We start from the raw sequence: 14,816 nt of genomic DNA, 5'->3' as shown, positions 1-14,816 counted from the left end.
AAAATGCAAACTGTATTTTGAACACAAGTGGCGCATGGCGACTGTCCACCTTGCTTGGTGGCTCAAGTACATGCACGTGCAAGCAAGAAAGCTGGAAATATACCGTAATTGAAGAAAGATAGGAGGAAGTGCGTCTGTCCCCTGAAAAATGTGACTTAAGGATGCTTGCCTTCCCTTGAGTGTCTCTCACATCATCATCGTGGTCCCCTTGCTGTGTGATCTTTCCAGAACGGTAGAAAAACACTCTAAGAGCCCAAAGGATTTCCAGAATGAGCTTATGTGTGAAATAGAATTGGATCCAATTAGTGACCTTAGTCCCAGTAGGACTGGTTTCCTTGAGCTATTCCCACTGGAATTTGGGCCATGTATAAGGAAAGCTGGTTTAAACATCATATGACACCTTAGGAAAAAAAGAGAAAAACAGAAGTACCTGTTTCTCTAGAAAGAACAAGGAAAAGGCCATGTGGTTCTCCGAGATTACACAGATGTAAGCATGGGGGGTGTCTTTTATTGGGCCAATAAAAAAAATCAAACAGAATGCAAGCTTTCATAGAGAAAATTCCACTTCTTCAGGCTTAGCACAACCCCTTTATGGTTAATGCAGAAAAATGGTACCCAAGTGTCCAAAAACCAAAGCCATTTTACTATTAAAAGAACTTCAATTCTGCAACTCATTAACTGTTGACAAATTATTGCTGTCGTTTGCACCACTGGAGCGACATGGAACTAACGAATCGGATTCTGCCTACAGGTCCCCCCTACCATCAGCCCATGGTTTCAGTTGTCAAATAATAAGTAAACTCTTCCATAAACCTAATTGATTTGCTGGATCTATTTTAGTTAAAACGAGCAATTGGATTTAAGACAAAAAAAATCTAGAAATGAGAAGCAAATCGGGTTGTTGAGAACATAGCTTGAAAAAATCAGCACGGTGGCCCAACCTTAGATTTTCAGTGTCCAATGTTCTTCCTCTCTTCCAGGTGTTTTGCTAGACATTCAGCAGCATTTTGGAGTGAAGGACAGCGGGGCAGGCTTGCTTCAAACAGGTAAGAGAATCCTGTTTGCGTCTTTTTCTCTTCCGGATGCCGTTTTTCAGAGAGGTTTGGCGTGTTTTTGAGACCGCTTTTTTGCACTTTTGTTAGCACTGGCTTGAAGGCATGCAATTATCATTATTTAAAGTTTGGACAAAAACCCAGAGCGGACTCAGGGCTTGGCAGGCAGCGGACTCACCAGCCTTCACTCGCCAATGGATCAAAATAAGAGCAGGCACGATGGAGGGTCAAGGGGACACGTCAGCAAATCCGACTCGCCCCATTGCATGCACTAGGAAAACAATGCACTCCGAACGAAGTAACATTTCCAAGTGCTGCCTTTCTCCAGTATTTGGGAGAGAAGAAAAATAATCAGTTCGGGTTCACCTTGGAATACATCTGCAGACTTCCACTGTATTAGGGCTTCCAGCCTTCACGTCGATTGCTCAATTACGTTAACAGAGGAAAGCGTTCAGATTTAACTCGGAAGTCCCTCCTGGTTAATTAGACAGTAGATTTTGAACAGTTAAAGCTATTTGTAAATCTTAGCCATAAAAAAGTGCTGGTGGCGAGCACCATCTTAGAGAGATTTTATTCGTTTTGTCTCCTCGGATGTCTGGACCTGTGCATTGTTTAAAAACCACCAAAGGGCTAAAATCCAGCAGCGCAGTGTAGCGGGTGCAACAGGGAAGCTGCCATCAGCAGCATGAAATGGTTGCATATTAACACTTTCCTTTGGGGTGCGCGTGGCTTGTCGCCTTGTGTACAAATTGCCCTTCCCTGAATCAGTGGTGAGTCTCCCCTTCCGGGTCCCAGGAGCAGAGCTTTAGAAAAACAAGCACGCTCCCTGGGGATTCTGGGACACGAGGTCCAAAAGGGTAGCAACCCCCCCCCACATTCTGTAGCCAGGAAGGCTGAATTTGGGATGTGTCTTCTCCGTATCAATTCCCAGCCTGGACTGAACCCACAAACACTGGAAGAAATGCCAAGGGCCCTAAACCCCAGTGTTCGATTCAGGGGCTGAGATCAGGCTTTGCGTCCTCTGGATGGTGGGGGGAAAAAAATCAACCTGCTAGCAACAAAATGAGACACTTCTGTAAAGCATATGCTCTGTCCGGTTCAGCCTGTAGCCTTTTCCAAAGTCAAGCCGGCTTTAAATCATGTATTTCCAGAGGGTTAGCAATGTTCATCCCCTTGCAGGAAAAATGACAAAGGATCTCGTGGCATTTTAAGAATTAACAGTTTTTTTTGTGGCTTTTGAGACTTTGGCCTGCGCCTGGAATCTTAGACCTGCTGAGCTGGAAGGGACCCTGTAGATCATCAAGTCCAGCCCCCTGTCAAGGAGGCACCCCGGGGGATTCAAACTCCCAACCCACACCTAAAGCAACAAGCGATCCAGTAATTCACAGCACAAACAGAACCCACAATAGCTTTTCAAACTGTAGCTCTGAGAATTCCTCGACTTGGGGGGAATTCTGGAGGATGTCGTCAGAATTTTTTTAAAAAAAGAACTTTCCCAATCCATCCACGTAAACAGAGAACGAAGACAAGCTCTCTCTTGTAATCCTTTAGCTGCTTTTCTTTTATGTGATGGAATGATACCTCCCTGCTTCTCCTGGATTTTATGAATCTGTTCACAAGTGTCTCTCTCCAACTCTGAAAAACAGCAGAATTAGCAGACGCTACCGCCGGCTTGTTCTGCACGGCGTGTTTAGAAGCTTCCAGGGATTTGGATTAAGCTCAGCCAAAAGGGCGGCTGGAGTTGAGGGCGCTCTGTCTGCATTTTAAAAATGTTGGTGCATTGCTTGCCTCGAAGAAGGAGACATTCTGACTGCAATTGATTGCTTCTCCCACTTACTTTTTCCTTCCTTCCTTCCTTCCTTCCTTCCTTCCTTCTTTCCTTCCTTCCTTCCTTCAGCTCCCTCCCATTTTTCCTAAAAGAGAGTCCAGTAAGCTGGACTACTTCGGTACTGCTCTGCATGGGTCTTCCCTTGGAGACAGTTTGGAAATAACAGCGACTGCTTAAAAAAGCTTATATGCATACACCCCACTGGTGTATGCTTCAGGCGTGCTTCTCACTGGATGCTCCATTTTCCAGAACTTTTAAGGATCGGATTTTCTGCTCTCCTCCAGACATAGGAATATGTCTGGTGGCGTAGGGTTAAGTTTGCCTTTTAGATGATTCTCCTGCTATTTTTATCGGCTTTCTCACCCACCTCCCTAGTGGTGCATTTCCCAGAAGTTCCTTTTTTACATTATTACTCATCTTGAGCAGGAAAAGCACCAAAGTAGAGCGAGGATATCCTTTATAACTCCAGGGATGTTCTGGCAACGTGTCCAGCTGTTTTGTTTTCTGCTTCAGATCCGCCAAACGTCTCCCCAGAACTTGCTGACTGCACTTAATGTCTGAGGAATCGGGTCCTCCTGTTGTGCTCAAGCTGGCATTTGTGCTGCGCTGTGTCTCTGTGTTACTTCGGAGTAGACATGCCCTTTTGGAAATGCCCCGTGAACATAGAATCATGGAGTTGGAAGGGGCCTATAAAGCCATCAAGTCCAACCCCCTGCTCAGTGCAGGATAGGAATCAAATCAGATCTGTTATATCCCATTATCTATCAGAAAAACAGGTGTAAGGATTTATATTATTTTGTCTTCAAGCTCCCGGCTTTCTCCAGCAGTATCAAAACAGGAGTGTGTAAAACCTAGCCTCAAATAGTGATGTGTTTGCATGCGTGGCAGGTGTACTCACTAACCTTCAGCATAAAACCTGTATCTCATGAGCAGTTGTGTGTTAGCCTCTTGATATCCAAAGTATGCCTCGTTCAACCTAGATGAGATGCCAGCTTCGCAGTTAAAAGCAGACCATACGTTTTCCCTCCAGGGACGTCATTCATTCAGAACATCATGCCTGAGCCACCGGACTTGCCAATGAAGTCTGTGTTGACCTGCCAATAACAAGAGCAAGCCGATTTTGCAAGATACAGGAGGCGAGGAATGCTCTTTGCTGGAATAACTATGCCTTTTCCACTTAGGGGAGTGCTTTAAATGACGTGCTGACTGTAATGTTTAATTTGACCTCTTAGAGGCCTGTTGGTGGTGTGAATTCCAGTTTCAGTTTCCCTCACACCTTCTCCTGATCGGTTTTTTTTTTTTTTGGGTGGGGAGAAAGGAGGCCTTTAGAAACCACAACCTGGTTAATCGCTATCCATTGCCTCCCCCAGTTTTTTTAAAAAATATGCTTTTGTCTTATTTCTCTGTAAATCAGCAGCGCTCTTAGATTTCCTGACAGAGAGGCGAGTTGCCTCGGTTGACTGGCATCTCCCAGGGCGGAAGATGTCCGCTGGCGCGTGAAGGGAACCCAATCGCTGTAGAAGATGGGCTGTTTGTTTTCCTCCATTCACCTAATTAAAAGCCGGGGAATTTCCAGCTACGTACAGAAAAAGAACAAGGAGAGTCGTGAGGAAGACACCTGTATTGGGGCGGATCAGCCCCATGGAAGCAGAAATAGTTACAGAGCCACCGGTCCTGCCTAGATAATTAAACCTTTCCTGTCTTTTCCACCACAGCCCCGGTGAGAACAAACGCATTATTTCCATCCTTTGAAAATATCACCTCAAATCCATCCCATTTAGGGAGAAACCTTCAATCAGAAGGGCGTTGTGTTGCTTCACTTATTTTTTTTTTTTACTCCTGTGCCCTTTTCTAGCATTGGCATCTGCTGGTATTTTGGGCCTGGGAAAAGCAACCCCTGTTTGGAGAAGGATCCAGTTAGCATTTCATTAGAAGCAGCGGTCTTGGGATCAAATAAAAGACATCTGATTGTCTTGGGACAATCTTCTCTCCTTCAGCATTTGGCCATTAGCTTGCTTTTGTTTTCTGGTTGGCCTGCTAACAGGCAAACGTGGACTTCAATTACAATTCTCCTGGTGCTTTGACAGAATTGCGTGCCTGGAAAGAATGCATTGTAATAGCAGGAAAATATGCATAATCTTTAATGCATAATCTGACTTTCAATACTGTAATATTTCTTCCCCTACCAAATGGCAGTTTATTTTGATGTTTCTTTTGTTCTTTGGCTTTTTGTTGTTGTTGTTAAAGCGCTGCCTTTCACAGAACAGGATTTTATTTTTTGTTACTGTTTTAAAAATAACTGCTAAAGAGAAGTTTAAAACATCACTTCTGTGCGTGGTGCTCTTGTCGAAGTGATCCTCGTTTGGGGGTGTCCATAACGGCCGAGCTGCGAGGCTAGCTTGGGTGGGCATGTGTTGTTGAGCAGAGTAAAATGAAATTCAGACGACTTGTGCAGAGTGAGGGCCGCCGTGCAACGGCTGGGGAAGTCGAAGGTCCATTCTGTCGAAGAAAGCAAGGGCAGGATCACTGAGTGATGACCTGTTTTCATTTAATGCACTACAAGGGAGTGAGAAGGAAGCAAAATAGGAGCAGGGGAAGGATCGTAGCTTCGTAGCAGGGCACGTAATTTGTAAGCAGAGGGTTGCCGGTTCAACCCTGTGTGGCTCCAGATATGAAGGTGTGTGTTCATGTGTATCTGGGTACACACACACACACGGGGGGGGGGAGAGATGTGTGTGAGAGATATTTTTTTAATAATCTAGAAAGCAACATTTCCTGCATAATAAACAGAAATTGACTATACAATACTAAGCAACATACCATTGGCTGGTTGGTTGGTTGGTTGGTTGGCTGGCTGGCTGGCTGGCTGGCTGGCTGGCTGGCTGGTTGGCTGTTTGGTTGGTTGGTTGGCTGGCTGGCTGGCTGGCTGGCTGGCTGACTCTTCGGTTGGTTGGTTGGTTGGTTGGTTGGTTGGTTGGTTGGTTGGTTGGTTGGTTGGTTGGTTGGTTGGTTGGTTGGTTGGTTGGTTGGTTGGCGGGCGGGCGGGCGGGCGGGCTGGCTGGCTGGCTGGCTGGCTGGCTGGCTGGCTGGCTGGCTGGCTGGTTACACCTCCCATCTGGCTGAAGGCCATCCTGGGCATGTTACAAAGCAAAATGAAACAATAATCGTAACACCAAAGATGTAACAGAAATTCAAAAATCAATACAAAAAAACCCAATACATTTTTAAGTACATTATAAAATAAGCAAGACCTTTTAAAATGGGAGTAACGTATCACATTGGAGGTGAATAGGCTTCAGCCATCTCCTCAGTTGGGATATTTTGAAACAACCAGACTTTTTAACGTCTGTGAATGAGGACTTTCTCTTCTTCCTTTTCTTCGTAGCCCTGACAAAACCAACTGTTGTCAACAAACACAACAGCAGTCGTAGCTGTGACCAAGTGCAGTGTTCTGCCACCAAAGACAAAATACAAGTATTATTTAGAACATTTGGTGACAAGTTCGGGACATATCAAGGGACTGTGGCACTTACTCATCCAGGCTGAAAGTTCTTCTCTTTTGCTTTAATTAGCTTGCATTCTTTTTACAAGACCGTTTCTTGCATTTTACATACTGTTCATTTTTATCGGCATATCGGCATTAGGGCTAGGAAGGCCCCGTCTCCAAAAGCCTGAAAAATCTTTAAATCCTGTCAGCGTAGACAGTGCAAAGGTAGGCGATTCCAACTTCTGACATGCCAGTTGGCTACATCGGTGCTGCTTATTCTTGGTCAGCTAGTAAGTTCCTCTCATGACAACCACTTCAATGGAAACAGGCCCGTGAAGGTCGCTCACTGGCCAACTGTCTTGAATTGGCCAGTGAGCGACCCTCACGGTCTTGAAAAAAGGACCATACACCACCTCAGGGTTCAAAGATTGGCAGCCATCTTTGTTTTCAAGATGGTGGCTGAACCTCCAAGGCCTTTGGGTTGGAAATGAATGCTGCCTTCTGGAACAGGTGGATGTCACCAATGTAGGGCCACCTGAAACCCCTTAGCCAACTGTGTTCTTGCTACATATTGTGCTCGTGCCCCACTTTGTGAGCTTCTGGTAAAAGGCACCTGATTGGCAATGGTGGTATAGTGGTTATAGCCTTATCTATCTATCTATCTGTCTATCTATCTGTCTATCTATCTGTCTATCTGTCTGTCTGTCTGTCTGTCTATCTGTCTGTCTGTCTATCTATCTATCTATCTATCTATCTATCTATCTATCTATCTATCTATCTATCTATCTATCTATCTATCTATCTATCTATCTATCTATCTATCTATCTATCTATCTATCTATCTATCTATCTATCTATCTATCTATCTATCTATCTATTTCAATGACCAGGAAGATTAAAAATATGTTATAGAGATAAAATTGCATGATAAAATGTTGCAAAGATCCCAAAGTCGTTCTGTGATCTTTGCAAAAAGATTCTTACAAAATATCACAGCATCGTTCTGAGGATTCCCAGGGAAGAAAGAGCTGTTTTGCCCAGGAGGATAAATGTGACCCATAAAGAAAATGAGAAAAAAAAATTACATATACACCTGTACGGATGAACACCAGAAGATAAATTACACAGATGAGGATCGGGAAGGCTACAGCGCTGGAACGTCATTCATCCGTCGCATGCGAGCGCAATCACAGGAATTGATTGGGACCTCATAAGATGAACCGGCATTCCAATCTGTCTGGAGAGGTTCACCTCCATTTCCTGAATTTGTTTGCAAGTCAATCAGCGTTCCTCCGTCACGCGCCTTTCAAGACCCCATTAAGTTCATCACCGTGGCCGGCCTTAGCGGCATTATTCTGCCACCCACATTCTGTCATGCCTTTGTCTCGCTGCTTGCATATTTTCCTTTGTTCTTCCAGATTTCTCTCCTCGGCTCCCACATTAAGGCCACCGATTTTTCCTGATATCCTTATAATGACAAATTGCACATCAGTGCACATCTTCTGATTAAACACACACACACACACACACACAATGCAAATATAAGAGAAATAGAAAACAGATGTGACGTAGCTTGTGCAAAAAAATTTAACATCCCTTTCAGCCCAAAACATATTAGAATAAGACGACAATGTATGCAGATTTTATGGTTCTTTAGATATTTTCATTGGATGCTCTTTAAATTCTGACCGGATGGGCAAGTTAATGACCTGTTCTTTCTTATTTCAACAATTAACGTCATTTTCAACTTCGCTATTTTTCAAATGGAAGATTGCAACCCATGCTATCTTTAATCATCCCATCTCCATTTTGAAATAGTAAAAACCAAGTGATTTCTGAACCAGCTTTAAAAGCAGACATCCCCTGTGTGTCTACTCAGAAGTAAATCCTTTTATCAGGTTGGCCTGATGGGCGAACAGTGTAGCTTTGTGCCTGTTTACTTAAGACCAAGACCCGGTAACTTTGCTAGGGCTGAGTCCTAGGCAAATGTAGTTAAAACTGTGACTTATTTCACATTTTTAATCAGTTTATGAGGTGCTGATTAATTAGGCTGCAGATTCTTGAGCATCAGGTGCTTTTTTGAACATTGAAAGGAGTACCGTAAGCCCTATCCTAATAATATATTTGCAGACGAATGCGGTTTTCCTTCCCATTCTGCAAACCTGTTCTCACATGTGAACTAATGTAGATTGAATCAATCAATGCAGTTAATTGATCAAGATGTCTTTTCATCTCTTGCTCTTGTTAATTTGGCTGCAAGCCCAACAGGTACGTCCCTTATCTGGGATGACAATCTAGGGCAGCTTCTCCTCATAGATCCCTCCCAGAGTTTTAAGATCAGTGGCCACCCAGGTAGGGGACGCTGAGAGCTATAGGCCAAAATACCTGGCTGGATAGCCCAGTGGTTTAAGTCTCTGGGTAATGGGAGAAAAGCCAGCCTGTGTGGCCTTGGGCAAGCCGAAGGGTTCCAGAGCACAAGCTAAAGTATTCTCTCCCTGGAAAACTCTGAAAAGGATCAACGAAAGTCAGAATTGGCTTCACAGAACTTGATGGTGATCATTGGAAAAAAAAAGTCATGCATCCGTGATGAGGCTGGACTTGATGATCCTCAAGGGTCCCTTCCAGCTCTGCTGCTCTAAGATTATTTATTATTATTAGAGAGTTCTGTTCCTATCAAATGAGGATGGGTTACTTCGCAAACCCTCTTCTGAAAGGTTGCTGTGTTCATCATTTTCCGCAACAACATTGAGAAAAGTACATTTGGTATGATATGTACTTTTGTATATAGTAGTGATAATACGGCGGTGATGAAAGTAGGCCCTGCTGTGTCCGAAGGGATGGGCCCCGATCTGTGAAAGTTCTCTCTAAAAAAAAAAAAAAAATCTATGTTCCTTCCTAAGATATTACAATACTTTTTTCTTGTTTTCGAGAACTGTCACGAGGAACAGGAATTGACCCCCTTTCAAAATGTAACTTTGGCAAGTTCTGGCTCAACCCGCCTCTCTGCTTCCTCCTCCAGTTTTCATCTGTAGCTTCATGGTGGCAGCGCCCATCTTCGGCTACCTTGGAGACCGTTTCAACCGGAAGATCATCCTCAGCTGCGGCATCTTCTTCTGGTCAGCCATCACGTTCTCCAGCTCCTTCATCACCGAACAGGTAAGATGGTTGGGGAGGGAGGAACAGCGTGTGGGCTAGAGAGCATGTGCTAAGTGGTGCTGGTAGCCACATTGACGGGGGGAGTCCGTTGGGAGACTTCCAGAGCCATTGGGTGGTTTGACGGGCCAGATCCACAAGCAGGGCCTTCTCAGTGGTGGCCCCGTGTCTGTGGCATGCTGTACCGATGGAAGGGCGCCAGGGCCTTGCTCTCCTGACATTGAGAAGGCACATCAAAACCTTGCTGTTTAGAGAAGCTTTTCTGGACATCCTTCCTTTGTAATTGTTATTTTTATGATTTTGTTGAGATTTTTTTTTTGCATCTTTTATCTTGCCTGTGGCTGCTATCTTGTGCTCTCTGTGAGTCACTTTGAAAATATATGTATTACTGGGATGTGAGTAGGAAGGTAGTTGTTTTTGTCATGTTTATGCTTATCTTTATGTTGGTTAACACCTGGAGTAGTAGCGTGTCACTAGGATGGTGTGGTATAGAAATAGAATGAATGAATGAATGAATGAATGAATGAATGAATGAATGAATGAATGAATGAATCGTCCCCACTTTCCAGTCTTGGGGATTTTGAGGGGAGGGTCTTCTCCATTCCCACCACCCTCTCCGGCAAGAGGGTACTTTCGGTGGGCTTTGTAAGTATTTAAAACCTGTTTGCATTCTGTAGTTTTAATTGTTGTGAGCTGCCTTTTTTTCCTCCCTACGGGGAGAAAAGCAGCACATCAAATGAAATTAAACTAAATTAAATGAAACCAACCAACCCAACCCATCATAGATGTGGGGCTCCCCTCCAACACCTTCTGTACACACCGAATATTGTCCCGGGCTTGCTCTCCTCGGCGTTCTTCTGTGCGAAAGGTTTCCCAGGGCGTGCTTGCGTTTTTGCACGCTCTCACGCTCCCTTCCAGCGGGCTAAATATAACCCAGCCGAGCGGCCGGAGCCGAGGGTGAGACACCACCTCCCGGTTCTGCCGCACGAGTGGAAGAGGCTGTGTGCGTCTGGGAACCTCAGCCGTTTTGCAACCTGTGGGACTCATTCATGCATTCCTAGCGCGATGAACGCAGCATCGTTGTCGATGACTCCACCTGCAACAACGGGGGGGTGGGGGTGGTGGTGGAGGGGGGAGCTTTGCTCGTATTTTCGGTCCGGCTGCATTCCAGAGATTGGTTTCATCCTCACCACACCCAGAGGGTGAGTGTCCGGCCGGCCAGGTACCTCACCCCGCCAGGATGTCATTCCAATACAGAGTGGTGTGACCAACACATAAAGAACGGGTGGGGATCGCTGGTCACTCAATCACACAGCTGTATTTCCTAGCAACAGCCCTGGGTGACAATAATCACATTTCCGACAGGAAACTCTGGCCAAACGGATCCTCCCGTCTGTGATGGGCTGGCTGGGTTCCCCGGTCACCCATTACCTCAATTTTCCCATCTGTAGAATGGGAACAATAAGGGTCATCTCTTTTTTTGGCCAGAATTTTCACAAAGGTAGCCATTAGTGTGGTAAAGCAGACATAATGACTAATGATGATAATGATCATCATCAACAGCTTGCTTGTGGATGAAGCACATGTTACATACAGCACTGATGTTACCTGTCTGTCATGGGTTTGGAGGGAAAGTTCCATCCTATGGGGAGTGGAAGGCGGGACATCAGGAGGAGGGGCTGTACTATATATATATGTGGAGCGTGTGTGGTGAAGTGGAAGAGACACTGGGAGACACTGTGAGACACTGGGATGTGACGAAGCAGCAGCTGGGAAGAAGAAGCTGTTGTGGGAGTCTGTGTGTCAGACAGGGTACTACTGTGTGTCAGAGTACCAACCTGATAGGTTCAGGTGTCTGTTGGTTAGCCAGAACTGATAGGTTCAGGGTCTGTGCTTCAAGTTAAGGGTTCTGGGTGAACCAAACTGTATGCATGTGTATGAGTGAAACTAAGCCACGTTACTTTATCCTATTCACCTGATTGTTTATTTTTCCCTGTGTGTATTTAAATAAACCTTATTCTTTTTATTGTTTAAAAATCCATCCCTGGTCTGTGTGACTTCTTAAAGGGAATGGTTGGTGGCAGCTTAGTGTAACTGTGTGGCAGATCCCAGTAGGTCTGGGTTTGTCACATTGATTGGTGTCCAGCGTGTGGGATACGACTGGTCCAGTTGTCCAGCGGTCCAGCAAAGCCTTGGCAAGTGTGCCCAGAGCAAGGGGGGTCTAGTCAGGGACAGTCTGAGGCGCGTAGGTAATCTTCTAGGTGTACCTCACGGGGAGGTGCGCTAGTAGAAGAACGTGCCAACTGGGGAGACTTAGATTAAGGTGCTCTGAGGCAGCCTAGTTTTGGCGGGAAAAAGCTGAGGCAAAACTGCATAGTAACAGCGAGCTAGCTTGCCAGCTGAGAGGCCCAGCAGAGGGGGGTAGGCTCTGACTCGATACTGTTGCAAGTTAGTGCTGAAGAACAGCAGCAATCTCTAGGGAGAGCTGGTTCTGAGGCAAGAAGGAAAAAAGTGGTCGTTTTATTTTGAGGCTTGACTTTTTAAAGCAGCCTGTTCTGAGGGGGGATTATGCCCTTGACTCGAAGCCAGATGGCAGAAATGAGTGAAGTGAAAGACCCCCAGATTGACCAAGGTTCTGAGGATGAATTTGGCTCAGTGCAGGGTGACAGCACAGGAGAGCAGAACCCAGAACTCAGAAAATTGATCCTAGCCCAACAGAATGAACTGAGGGTGAGGGAAATGGAAATCAGAAGAAAAGAAAGAGCTGAAATCAGTCAGGCAGAGGCAGATGCCAAGACAAGGGGAATGGACATGAGGATCAAACAGATGGAACTGAAACTCCAAATTAGAATGGTACAATTAGAATTGAAGTTCCTAAATAAGTTTATTAACAATTTATCAGTGGAAGAAATGTCAAAGAAAGAAAAGTATGAGGCTCAGGCCAGACAAAGTGAGCAAGATCTTGAAAAATATAATCAGCAAAAAGACATTAAATTAAAAGAAATCAGAGATAAGACGGAAGAAAAAGTAAAAGAGATAAAAGCTAGGGCTGAGGAAGAAATTTTACAGATCAGGGCTGAGTTTGAGGCCAAGCAAAAGGAGCTGGATTTGAGAATAAAAGGGAAAAGCCAGCAAGGGGGAGGGGCCCATGGTGAAGGGAAGCCCTCAGACATGAAACCAAGACCTCAGATTTTGGAGGGAAAACCAAAACAAGATGAGAGAGAATCAAAATACACCAGAAAATGTTATTTCTGTCAGGGAAAGGGTCATCTAATCTCAGAGTGTGAGATATTAAAGCAGCTAAAAGGAATGGTGCCTCAGGAGTCTAGTGGGACCAAGCCAAAAGCTGTGTTCTGTGTCCAGAAAGAGCAAGGCTCAGTGTCACTGAGGGAGCCTGTTGCCATGGCTACTCAGTCTGGAACAGCTACCTATGCTGATCAGGCTGAGGAAAATGGTCCTCTTATAGAGGTAAAGCGCTGCTTGCTGGTGAAAACAGATTCTCAATTGTTTGAGACAGCCGGGGTGGACGTAGGAATACTTGACCGTCAGTATAGGGGGCTGCGGGACACTTGTTCCCAGGTAACCCTGTGCCATCCAGATATTATTCCTAGGGAGTTTATAATCCCAAATGAGAGCATGAAGGTAGCAGGGATTGAGGGGCAGGTAATCTCTCTGCCAGTAGCAGAGGTACCTGTCAACTTTCAAGGCTGGAGGGGAGTTTGGAGGCTAGCGATTTCATCGACTCTGCCAGCAGCCGTGCTCGTGGGAAATGACCTGGCTGAACATGTGAAAAGGGTGCTAGTGATTACACGTTCACAAGCCACCACGGGGACAGTTCAGGGGGGTAATGATGAGCCAGAGACGGAAGCAGAGGGGAGTTCAGAAGCTGTGGTGGAAACCTTAACCACAGACAGCAGATTTGGACAGGAGCAAAAGGCAGACGCCACTCTCCAAAAGTGTTTTGAACAGGTGACTGACGCCCTGCTAACACCTGAAACCCCAGTGAGATTTCTGGAGAAAAAGGGGATTTTATATAGAGAGACCCTGAGAAATATCTCAAAAGGGGGAGATGGGATCAGAAGTCAGCTGGTGGTACCGGAAAAGTATCGCCCCATGATCTTACAAAGGGGGCACTCTGACATGTTTGCTGCACACTTGGGAGTGAACAAAACACAGCAGAGAATCACACAGAATTTCTACTGGCCTGACATAGGGAAGCAGATCAGGGAGTTCTGTAAACAATGTGATGTGTGTCAAAGGCAGGGGAATAACCGCGACAGGACCAAAGCAAAGTTGTGCCCTTTGCCTGTGATTGACACTCCGTTCAAATGCATAGGGGTGGATATTGTGGGACCTTTGCCCAAGGCTACAAAGAGGGGGAACAGGTTCATTCTAACAATTGTGGACCATGCCACAAGATATCCTGAAGCCATACCCTTGACTAACATCGAAACTAACACAGTGGCCGATGCTTTGGTGGGGTATATGTCCAGGATGGGATTTGCCTCAGAGATAATCACAGATTTGGGCGCATCGTTCACATCAAAGCTCATGAAACGCTTATGGCAAATCTGTGGAATTAAGCACAAGGAAACCACTGCCTATCATCCGGAAAGTAATGGGTTAACTGAGAAGTTCAATGGGACTCTAATGCGCATGATTAGGGCTTACTTGGCAGAGAATCCAAACAATTGGGACCAGAAGCTGCAATCCCTTTTGTTTGCTTATCGATCAGTGCCACAAGCCAGTACCGGGTTCAGTCCATTTGAACTTTTATTTGGAAGAAGGGTGAAAGGGCCCCTTGATTTGATCAAACAAAATTGGGAGCAGATCACCCAGGATGACCCACAAGACGTTGTGACTTACATAGACACCTTGATGAACGACCTAAAGCGAAATCTAGAGCTGGCAGCAGAAAACCTGCAAGCGCAGAAGGCCAGACAGAAAACCTGGTATGACCACAAAGCTAGAGAGAGGCACTTTGACCCAGGGGAGGAAGTGCTTTGGCTTAGGCCCTGCAGAGAGAACAAATTGCAGCTCAAATGGGCAGGACCATATAGGGTCATTTCCAAGATGTCAGACCTGAACTACCTAATAGAGCAGGAGGAGAACCAAGCAAGGAGGGTGGTTCATGTGAATGCCCTAAAACCCTACTACAGAGGGGAACAGAGGGTTTTATTCGCGATAAAAGCAGCTGAGAGTGAGGAAGCTGAATTACCATTCTGGGAGGGTAGAGGGGAAGTAAAATACAACCCAGAGGAGGTAAAGATCAGTCCTGCACTCACCCAAGACCAGC

General features: G+C 45.5%; 1 protein-coding gene across 1 annotated transcript in view; it reads left to right on the top strand.

The window, feature by feature from the left end:
* The window catches only part of LOC110089234 (SPNS lysolipid transporter 2, sphingosine-1-phosphate), an 87,237-nt gene that overhangs the window by 28,880 nt on the left and 43,541 nt on the right, over positions 1 to 14,816 (top strand). The window contains exons 2-3 of the mRNA XM_078378913.1: positions 981 to 1,046; positions 9,387 to 9,523. Coding sequence (XP_078235039.1) covers positions 981 to 1,046; positions 9,387 to 9,523 — 203 coding nt within the window. The remainder of the gene's footprint in view (positions 1 to 980; positions 1,047 to 9,386; positions 9,524 to 14,816) is intronic.

This window comes from Pogona vitticeps, chromosome 7 (assembly GCF_051106095.1).
Source record: "Pogona vitticeps strain Pit_001003342236 chromosome 7, PviZW2.1, whole genome shotgun sequence".
Taxonomy (NCBI): domain Eukaryota; kingdom Metazoa; phylum Chordata; class Lepidosauria; order Squamata; family Agamidae; genus Pogona; species Pogona vitticeps.
This window is presented reverse-complemented; position numbering and strand designations above follow the sequence as displayed.